We start from the raw sequence: 11,627 nt of genomic DNA, 5'->3' as shown, positions 1-11,627 counted from the left end.
ATGGAGCTCCTTAAGCTCAGCTTTTTGTGTATGGCAATTCTTCACATGTGGATGAGGGTCTTAAAACAGTGCCCAGAAATGTTTTAAGTCACATCAGTCTTTCTGTTGCATTTTTTTGATTTGGGAATTAGGCTTTTGTTGAGAACCACTTCATCTGTTTCCTAAGGGTGACTGGAGACTCTGAATATTTTTGGCATCCGGGATATAAGGTTTCTTCGTGAATTATTTCCCAAACTGAGTAGTTTCAAAATAGCTATCAAAATCTTTCTGGAAAAGTGTTAAGCAAATGTAAGATAAAGAGTTTGTCACCTTTGTTGTACAGTGAGGTAAAAGGGACAAAAATAACCGTAGAAGGTAGCAGAATACATTTTTTGGTTTTGATGACATTATGTTCTGTCTCCAATTGTGATGTAAATAATTTTTAAAAAGGAAGAAGTAAATGTTTTAAAACTAGCAGCTAACCAACAGTTCTGTTTTGGATTTCTTTCCATGTTTCCAAATATATTAGCTTACATCTATGCCACTACATAATTTGTCTGAAAACTTTAAAAAAGAGTAAAAGGAGGGAGAAATTTTGTTAGTAGTATGTTTTCACTGGGCTTTGACTCTTGCTTACACACTGTACTTGCCTTCATAATGCCATCATTCTTCAGCCATCAGCTGAAGAGCTAATTTTATTTATTTTTTTAATAATTTTGTGCTCAACTTTCACTCCTATTGTCAGTATTATATAATTGAAATCCACAACTAAGATAGCTATCTCTGGCAAAATGCAAGCACAAATACTGTGGAACGCCACCTTTCCAGAACTTGCTTATCAGAACACGAGAACTCAACTAACCTGATGCATCCTCTGGGGTTTTCTGCAGCTGTTGCAACAGCACTAACTTTTCTGACTTACTGAATAACTTAAAAACATGCAATATTTTTTTGTCTTATGCCAAATATTACTTTTCAATAAGGAAATGGACTGAAGAATATTTATTTACAGTGGCAGTCACTGCACTGTAGTAATACAAGCTTTAACTAACCGTTATTTTGCTATATCAAATATGTTTCCATGGTATTAATAAACGTATTTCACTTCTGTAGGAGATCAGGTGGCCATATATTCTGAACTTTCATTCACATCTCCACTTCGTGATGTTGCCTTTCATCCACATGAACACATGGTGTCGTTTTGTGCCTTTGGTCAAACCCAGCCAATACTTGTATACATTTATGATTATAAAGGTACAGTACAAATTTTCTTGATACACACCAATAAATATTTTATTTTTAGAAGTGATTTACTAGTATTTGTACTTCTTTTGAAGGAAAAAGAAAACAGTCATTTGATGATAATATATATCTTTATCCTGGGAGATATCAAAACCCAACTGGACATGACCCTGAGCAACTTTCTCTAGGTGACTTGGCTTTGAGCAGGGCCTTTGGCCTAGCCAATCACCAGAAGCCCCTTGCAACCTCAAGTTTAAATGTGTTATTTTATGTCATCCTGTGTGATTCTTCCAGCACTTTATCATATATAGGCAGCATCATATAAATATTTAAAAGCCCCTTTTCAGTATCGAGGTGGATTATGGAGCTAGAAAAACTATTGTTCTGAAAATTAATGAATAGCTTAATAGAAATCTCATTATTTTGTGCTGGCTATGTTACAAAATAATGTTAAGGAGCTGTTAAGAAGAAATAAATTAATGTGAGAGAGTATACGTTTTTTTTAATAAACAGGTGTTAAGTCAGTGGTGTGATTATGTGAGAGATACACTTATTCCCCATGTTATATTAAAGAGAAGATAGTGATAAATGCTAGCTTTGAATTTTTGATATACAAAATAAAATCAGACTGTCTTTTGCAGGCTTTTCTGATGTGTTTTTGTGGTTAGCTTTAGCAGTGTCATTGTTTCAATCAAGGACATAGTTTCAGATGTCATGTTGCATGTAGACAGTAGATAATGTTAATACAAATTATGCAACAAATTTTGCATATTTGCAACAGTTTTTTGTTTGAATTATGTTTGCAGTGAACGTAGATTTATAAAGCTAATCCTGTCTTTACACATTTGCTTTTTAAATAAAAGGTTCTAATGAGATTACTCATATCAAATCTCACAGTTTAGGTTATTTGTCTGTTGAACTGGTTGACTTTTACAGGAAAATAAATTGGAATGACTTTACAGTCAATACTCAGTGCTAAACTTCAACCCAGTAATATACCTGCATTCTAGAGAGAAATGGAAAATTTTTCGGATGAAGGATTTCTTTAAAATTTTTTCACTATTAGCAGACAGTGAGTCTTTAAAAAGCTAATAGGGTAGTTAAATATATATATGTGTGTGTGTATATTTAGAGATCACACAGATATCACAGTGATAGTTATTTGTATCATCTGACTGCTTAACTAAGTCACTTGTGACAGTAAGATTTTGCATAGGTTGTGGTGTTTTCTACATTGTCTGTTACTAACTTTTTGTTCCTTTTTTGGTTTCAGAAGGTAGTCTTACTGTCAGTGTTGAAAGAGTTAATCATATAGTAATACTAATTTTAGTCACTGACACAGTTTTTAAGACTCCAACAGTATGTGTTTTACATACACCAACAGTTTTATGAATATCCTGGAAAAAACTTTCATGAAGAATTCTTTTAACCTTTGTTGGCTTGAGACCACAGTACAAAAAATTCCAAGAGTCAAACAATTTGTTTAAATGACAGTGAGCACAACTTTCATCAAAAGTATCCTGTTCTAGAGCAGGCTATCTCCTAAGAATGCTTCCTGTGCCTGTATATATGTCTAGCAACTTCTGAAATTTTACTTAAGTATAATAAGCTCACTTGAACTAGGCTGGAAAAAATGTGAAATGTACCTAGTAAAATAGCTGACTTGAATTCAGTGCAAACTATATAACTTTCTTGCCTTTGAAAACATTCCTTTCTACCCCGCCCCTCCCCCCCCAATATTTCTGCATGGAGAACGCTATTGTCTGTAAGAAAGACAAAAATATCAGTTCTGTGTGAGAGGTTACTGAACACAGATAACATAAGGGAGACATTGTCATCAGGAAGAGTTGGGGGATATGGTGTAGTATGGGGAAAATTTCATGTCGTTTTCAGGTTTTCCCTATAGCACTATTAGTACAGATTCTGATGGTGTTTCACTGAAGACATGGTTGGCAAAATGACAGTGATCTTTCAATTACTTTTTTTCCCATGGAAATGTAAGCCTTCACCTGACACATTAATATTGGTTATTTCTACAGTTGCACGACAGGAAGCTGAACTCGTAAGAGATCTCAGTTCATCACTTACCACAGCTGCACCAAGAGGGCCACAGTTCTTTAGCAGTTTTTCTGAAATTCCTATACAAAAAAGTTCAGTGATGTCTCCGGCAGATCAGTTTGTCAGTGTTGCAAGAGCATCAATGAGAATGCAGAAGGTGAAACAAAAACTTGATTCTGTTATGGTAAGTCAAATTTAATTAATTTCCAGAAGTATATAGTCTTCTCTGCCAAAGTTCATATTCCGGGACTCGCATATGTAACAAAACATATATATGTAGTCTTGGGATCTGTTCTTCAGAAATGAATACATCTCTCGCTAATATTAATGCACCTGTAAGTAGCTCTTTGGAAGAAATTAACTGCATAAAACTAAGTTCTTTTTGTTTATTAAGTATTGATGACAAGGGATGTTTTCTGTCAGTGCCCGTTGCCATTCATATGGTTTACTCCATAGATCATTATGGCTGAGCTTTAGAAAATTCTCTTTTTTTTTTTCTTTTTCTTTTTTTCTATTCACCTTTAGCATTGTATGTGGCATAAATGGCAGGGGTTTCGTAGCAGGGGGGCTGCAGGGCTGACCTGGGTGGGAGGAGATCATGGACTGCCCTGTGCTGGGCACAGCCATTTCTAGCCAGTTCCGTGAAGGACAATACAGACCCACTGCACAACTGAAATTGGAACCAACAGAAGAGCATATGGCACCTCTGTGAAAACATACTTAAGCAAGGTCGGTAGCTACTAGGGACAGGAGACACCAGAGCAGAGGAGGAAACGCAAAGGAAAGCATGTCAGGAGGCACAAGTGGAGATACAGGAGGAGGGATGTGAGGAGCCACAAAAGAAGACACAGAAGGAGGCACAAAAATGATGCAGGAGACACAAAACGATGCACAAATGGAGATACGGGGGAGATAATGGAGTAGGCATGAAGGGAAAGACAGGAGGAGATGTGTGAGGACACACAAAAGAAAACACAGGAGGAGGTACACCTCTGAAGGGACTGCACCCATGGAGGAATCCACGCTGGACAGGTGCGGTCCCCGAGGGGATTTTGGCCAGTGGAGGACCCACAGTTGAAAGCAGTTGAAAGGCGTAAGAAACAAGGAGAGGCAAAAAGAGCAAGTCACTATGCACTAATCCCACTCTCCTGTACCACCCATCACCTTACCAAAGGGACTGAGTGTAGCATAATGGCAAAAGCAAGGAGACTGGGGACTAGGAAGGAGGGCAGAGAGGTGTCTGAAGCGGAGACAAACAAAAAGGGAGGAAAAGTGTTTTCTTTGGGTGTTTGTTTGACTATTTGTCTTGTTTCTCAAAACCCGAATCAGTAATTAAAGCTTTTGTAATTGGCAATAAATTTAATTAAGTGAAATTCCCCAACTTGAGACAATTTTGCACGTGACAAGAATGCAGAATATTCCTGAGTAGCACTGTGCAGTTATAATTACTGTTCACAATGACATGAACTCCATTTGGGTTTGTGCTGCTTATTTTTCATTTTTAAGTACTTCTGAGTGCATGTAGTTTTTTGTTTCTGTTTTTTTTTTTAATGTAGTTTTAGGCTTTGTCTGCATTAATAAGTAGTAAAGCACAAAAGAAGCAGATGAGTAGGTGAAAGGAGTTGTTGCTGAGGATGCTGTAGCTACTCTCATCATGCTTGAGGGGTTTTGCTTTGGATTAGATCTAGACAGGTTCCCTGGCCTGGACATCCCCATTAGGCTTGTGCTTTGAAACTATCCAAAAGAAAGCTATCCCACAGTCCTTTGCCTCCTGGACTGTGAGTTCTCAGTGGACTCCTTTATGAAATACCACACTGTAGCTTGCATGGATAATGGTAGCATGTTGCTGCTGCCTCTACAATTAGATGTGGCCTCACATAAGGAAGTAAGCCTTGTTTCATTTTTCTGCTTATTTTGTTCCTGCTCATCTACAAGTGAGTCCTGGTGCCTTCAGGTTGTTTAACAGTCAGAGAGAGGCACAATATGGAGAGAATGGAGCATGTAACCTTGTGTCTGGGAAGACATTCCAGAAGAAATTATTTTTACTCTTCTGGATGTCTTGTCATCTGAGGAAGAAGACGGGGATAATGAATTTCTGGGAGTCTGTATCATTGCAACTGTTTAGTCCCTGATTAGCCAGGGATTCTGGACTGTGGGAGGCAAACCTGGTTTAGCAGAACCATGTAGTGGTTCCATGGAACCATGTAGCTAGGAGGAATAGATATGCCTACAACTGTGTTTGAGAGAATAACTCTCAGCTACTGGAGTTTTGTAACCCTACACTCCCATTACTCAATGACCAGTTTGGGGTGACTAAGTCCACTGTGAGCAGAGTCATGATCAAGGTTTTGGACAGCATCCTGCAAACCCTCTACTCATGGACCATATGTATGGGAGATGTCAGAAAGGTCATCAGAGTCTTCTCACCTTGTGGGTTTCCAAACAGTACAGGATGGCAGTTGAGAGTCCACATCCAGTCTGATGTCTGTCACAGAGCAGTGATGATTATAAAAACTGAGAGCACTTCTTTGCAGGGCTTTATGAACCACTGCGATATTGGGAGGAGATTTCCTTTCATTGAAAGGACTCGATACTCATCTTTTCAGTGATCCAACATGAGAGTCAGGGGACAGCAATACCTCCTTTCCGAGCAGGGATAGGATCATCTCTTGCATGTGGGTGTGGTATTGCCTGCCTGCATTATCAGAGATTCTGGACAGCCCCAGAGTATAATATATCAACATTAAAACTTAAAATTTCTACTGATTTGTAATTGGGAATTACCGTTTTGGATGCGTATGTATTTACATGTGCGCAACTCCCTTTTTCATGTGAAAAATGATGCATGTATATAAGTGCAGGCTTTGCTGGAAGGCTTGTTAGAATGCTTACTCACATAAATGCTTTGCTAAAGTGTTCGTCAAAGTAAGCCTCATAGAAGTTGCCACTCAGCTGCATATGTGAGAATATGTGCTAATATGTCTGGGTACAGACAAGTGAAAACAGAAAAAGGAGTCTTTATTAAGCCACACGTAGGGTGGCAGGCTGCCATGTGATAGGGTTGGAATATGAAGATCCGAATGAAAATGCAGGTGTTGCCTTGTATGTATTTGTCTGATGGGAAAAATAAAAGGGAACTGGAAACTGTGTAGGCTTTTTAATGGTCTTTTGGTCATGTTTCCATGCCAGTGCCTTGTCACAGACACATAGGGATTACAGTGCTGGGACAAGCATGTTGGCAGCATACCTTGTAGACAGTAAACATGGCCTGAGGTCATGCCTGGGGTCGTGACTTATGAGACAAAGGTGCTGGACCTCCTAACAGCAGATCTGCCAACACGGGTCTCTGGGTTCAATGTGTGTGAACTTAACAGCAGTAATTAATGGATATAAAATTAACTTGTAAGTGCGAAGTTTGGAGGTCTGCAATTTAGATATATGATTTGAAAATGTAATATGAATACATTAAAATCTGGTTTAAGCTAGATAGAAATTGAGAATATTCTGACCCTGTATGAGCTTGGGTTTTTTGTGTTGTGACCAGTGCATCCTTTCCAGGTCCCTTTAGAACCAATGTTTTTTTTCTTTTTTTCTTTCTTCTTTGCTACCTAAGCAGGAATCTTAATGAATGATAGAGGAAGTTTCTTTTCTTCTCCTCTGCAACATTACCATTCTTGTTAGCCCAGAAAATGCATAATTAGAACCAAGAGTTAAATATTGGGCTAAAGCTCTAGTAATTCACAAAAGCTAGGACATTTTGTTACAAAAGATAAATATTAATTTCTATGAAACCAGAATGCAGAATTGGCTTCTTTACCACATAGAGAAATTACAGTATAGTGAATCTTGGCAGCAATTATTCTTTATCTCTGCCTCAAGGAACTAATGCTAATGTATGTTTCTATTCACAGAAGTTTTTGATAGGAAAACACTTAACCCATCACTAGTCACTGGAAGAACTCATAAGTGCTTTTCATTCAGTGTTACTATCTATGTATTTAAAATTTCACTTTCATCTAGCAATCAAAATACCTGTTTATAACTTGCATAACAAGGGGGTGATATATGTTATGTAGACATGGGGAGAGGGGCTTCTTTTAAAAGGTATTATATCCTAGCTCTGAAATTGTGTGAAATTTTTTCTTTTAGATGTCAAAACTTCCATGGTATAACTTAAAGGAGAAAAAAACCTTTGTAGTGCTTAAGAACAGCATCTATAGTACTAGTCCTGGAATCAATTATATGTTGGCTGCCTCGTCTCTTAATATGTGAATACTTCTAAATTAATTAAAAGTATGTTTGGCTTTTCCAGTCTTTACTTCGTGATGTATTTCTGAAAAATGTTATTAAGAGGTTGTCAAAGTGGTTACCAAAATTCTGATACTCAGAGGGTTTTAAGTGCCATATTAGACAAGTAGAATGGGAAAGTATTCTTTCCTATATACAGAACTACTTACAACTGTTTGAATTTTTTTTGTCCTTTGAGTGAATTTATTACTATGCCAGAATTCATTCAGGGAGTAGGTACTGTGAGAGAATCCAGAAGCTTATAACTCGGATCGCATCAAATGTACTGAACTTTCATCATTAAGCTGTATGACTATAAAGTATGGTCATATATGATGCTTTGGTATAGTACACATGAAATACTATACTAAGTAGTCCTTCCAGATGGTCTCCTTTTAGAATTAAGTTGAGATGCAAAATATATCTTGTTGTCTGAAAACAGAAAGGAATTTAAAGCCACTGTTTTTCAGAAAAAACATGCAGCCTTTTTAGTGAACACATAAACATGATACTGATACTAGCTAAGCCATCAAGTGGAAGAAGCTGGAAACTTGTCCTTTTGTCTGCACCAAAGACCTAGAGGCAGAGCTGGATGCCAGAGTGGAGTGTATTTTTTATGATACTGTTGTCAGTCTTGTAAGAATCTGTCCTCCAGGTCATCTTGTGTTTGGTAGATTCTGAAATACAATGCTTGGCTTCTGGATTGTAGTGCAGATCGGGAAGAGAAGAGTTCTGTAGTAACTTACTACAACTTCTACCTGAAGATGGAAAACCAGGGGGTTTTAATACATTAAGTACTGAGGACTCTTGTTAAAACATTGCTAATTCTGTGAATGTTTTTGGCCAAGTACAAGGCGATGCCACAATGTCTCTGCAGGCTGAAATAGCTTTTTCACTTGATCATGCCTGCAGTACAAAATTTTTATCTACAAACTGTCAGAGAAGGTACTGATATTCTGTTATCTATCATATGTATAAGAATTTTGCAGTATTTTTAAAGCCTCTTTTTCACTGAGTAAGTTCATAGAATTGTCTTAAGTTTCTCCTAAGTTTTTCCCAAAGAAAACGTGCAAATGAATAGAAAACCAATTTTTTTATACTGTGTATACCGTCGTTGGGGAAAAAAAAAAAGGGGGCAAAAAATCACTTAATTTTATTTCTTATTAAAAACAAAACTGTAGCTGAATAGTTTTTAAGAAACCATAAGTGATACCCATTCCAAACTGAATATGAGGAGGATGTTTGTGTGTTTCTACTTAGGAAATCCAAGATGAGCCCATATATTCAACGCTGTAATTAGTTCTGGACACCCCTTCTGAAAAACAATACAGTAAAATGAGAAGAAGTTCAAACAAGAGTAATACAAATGCCAAGAGCTATTGAAGAGCTTGCATGTAATGAGATTGAATTGACTACAGCTCCTCAGATTGTGCAGTTGGAGATGAGTGAGAGGAAAGTTATGACAGAAATACATGAAATCATGAACAGTATTGGAAAAAAAAATTATTTCCCACATCTGAAGTGGGGACATACACTGAAGTTACATACACAGAGTATTGTGAAGGCCAGAAGTGTACATGGATTCATGGAGATTTTGGGCAAATTCGTAAAGGAGAGATTCAGCAAAAGCTATTGGCCCAATGAACTGGTGTTACTGCCAGCTGATGCTCAAGAAGTTTATAAACTGTTGAGCAATGAAAGTGGAAGGGCCCATAGGAGAAAGAAAACTTATGCACCTTATCTGCTACAGTTTACTGTTGAAAAACATGAGGATGGATCTTTGATCTAACACAGCGTAATTATTCTTATGGTATGGAGTATATATACAATATATATAGAAGTTATACTGACAAGTGTGTGGCATTATCATGTTATTTATGAGTGGGTTGTGTGGTAATTCTCCGTAAGATTTACTAATATTCTTTTCATTACATCAGATTAGTAAGTAATTTTAAAAATCCATTAAAGTTCAGTTGAATTTTAAAATGTTTATTAAGGTTACTTTTCTTCCAGTTTTGCTTTCATAGCAATTTAAAGTCAGATCCATATGGCCCGCTGCATGATAGGTTTGGGGTTTAGTTTATTAGTTATCATATTAGTGGAGAACATGATCCTGTAACGTAGACAATCATTCTTCTGATGACCTGTGCAATACATTCCACTGGAGTGAGGGCTTTTAAATTAAGTAGGTGCTTTTGAATAGTGCTGTATACTTTTTCCTATTCCTCTTCCAGTATTCCTCTTTGGAATGCTAGGAGATGCTTTTCTTACTCTAGGAAATTCTGTTGCAATTATTACTTTAAAGATAGCTACTCCCAGCTGCAGACTTAAAAGGATGTGTTTTATAAGCCATGGTGGAACCAGTTTTGAATCTGAAATCCTATAACCCTGTGCATTTCATTTACTGGATACAAAATTTTCATATAAACCTTTTTTCTATTTGTCAAGCAGATACTGTTGAATCACTGTGATTGTATGAAGTGATTGTTTATATGAAATGGCTGAAGTATTACTAGAAGCTTTATATTGGTAAAATACTTAATAGCATATGAAAGTTTTGCCAGAATTTTGCTTTGTATATCTTTAAGAAGTAGTTTGTTATAAAGTAAGGTTTTGGAAATTGTAATGAATTTTCCTTGTCAATTCATTAAATTTGCCAGTTTTAATTATGTTGCCTGTATTAGAAAAAGTTGAACAAATAGCCAAATAGCTTTTTTTTTTCCCCTGCAGTTTGTTGGGTTTTTGGGGGTTTTTTCCCTTCTGTGAAAATCTTACAAAGCAGGTCAGATCCTTAAGATCTGTAATATTTTTCTACGTTAGAATATTCTTTGCTTAGTAAGAAATTTTTTCTAGGCATTCCTTATTTTTAGCAAACATCAGATGAATTTTAAAACACATCAAAATAGATGTAAAAGAAAGGAAGCTATTGTCTGTATTTTATAGATAAAGGAACTTTCACAGATGTGACATGAGTGGTTTCACAAATTCTGTCCTCATACTGATCTGTATGGATTTACCGCGATTAGTTACTCTGCAGTAATTGCTAGTCTTCCCACACTTACCCAGTGAATAAAAGAAAATAAATAAAATATCTTGCTTTTACTATTAAGTAAAGGTCATTGTCTGGGTAGTTACCTTAGAAATAGGTAAAGCATTATAAGTATGCCTTCCAGCTTCACAGCAATGCAGCCTGAGCCTCCTCCAGAGTAAGATCTGGTACCAGAACTCTGAAATGCTCCACTAGTGTGGTAGCTAACAAGGAACATAAAGAGACTGAAATGGCTCTTTATGGTAAGACTGTACTTTCAAATATCTGGTCATGGGAATATTTACTGAATTCCCTGAATATGTAATTTAGTTACATTAAGGACTTTCTCCTCTCTCCAAGCTTCTATTTAGCGTTAGCAATAGATGTAAGGAATTTCTATTTCAAACTATTTCTCTACTATTTCTTTATACTTTTAATTATAAAAGTTAATGAGGAATTTTGTGCATCTTTTGCTGGATACACAGACTCCTATTATCGTAGAGTCATTACAAATTTTACTGTGAATATGGAATTTAAATCTGCATGCTCTCAGCCTTTTACTTGAGTAAAGTAAGTGACCTGTATGAATCTAGTTAGAGTATCAGGGCAATAATACTTACACAGCACTGGTCTTTCATCTGTGCTGTAAGCACAGGATATCTGTCTTTAATTCTTGCTTCATATTTGCTGACGTTACTATTTGAATAGAGGCCTAAAGTAGCAATAATAAGCTAATAATCAGCTATGACAGAAGATTCTGTTCCGCTACTGACCTTTTTCAGCATTATGTTTCTCTCAGTGGCTTGTGTTGTATATAAAAGGTATATCAGACACAAGAAATGAATTGCATTCATTTTTCAGCATAAGACTATATCCATCATAATAATTTTATCAGAGGGTAAAATAAGATGGTGTTAAGCATTTTTAATGTGTGTGGATTTTACCTATCAGTCCTTTAATTTTATTTCCAGTTTTACTATCTTAGTTTTCTCGCCATAAACATTTGTACAGTGTTAAGGAAAAGTTACTCACT

General features: G+C 36.5%; 1 protein-coding gene across 1 annotated transcript in view; it reads left to right on the top strand.

Moving 5' to 3' along the window:
* The window catches only part of AHI1 (Abelson helper integration site 1), a 94,615-nt gene that overhangs the window by 29,423 nt on the left and 53,565 nt on the right, over positions 1-11,627 (top strand). The window contains 2 exon segments of the mRNA XM_009584485.1: positions 1,093-1,233; positions 3,261-3,463. Of these exon segments, the coding sequence (XP_009582780.1) occupies positions 1,093-1,233; positions 3,261-3,463 (344 nt within the window).

The sequence above is a fragment of the Fulmarus glacialis genome, unplaced genomic scaffold (genome assembly GCF_000690835.1).
Source record: "Fulmarus glacialis isolate BGI_N327 unplaced genomic scaffold, ASM69083v1 scaffold4259, whole genome shotgun sequence".
In the NCBI taxonomy this organism is placed as follows: domain Eukaryota; kingdom Metazoa; phylum Chordata; class Aves; order Procellariiformes; family Procellariidae; genus Fulmarus; species Fulmarus glacialis.
This window is presented reverse-complemented; position numbering and strand designations above follow the sequence as displayed.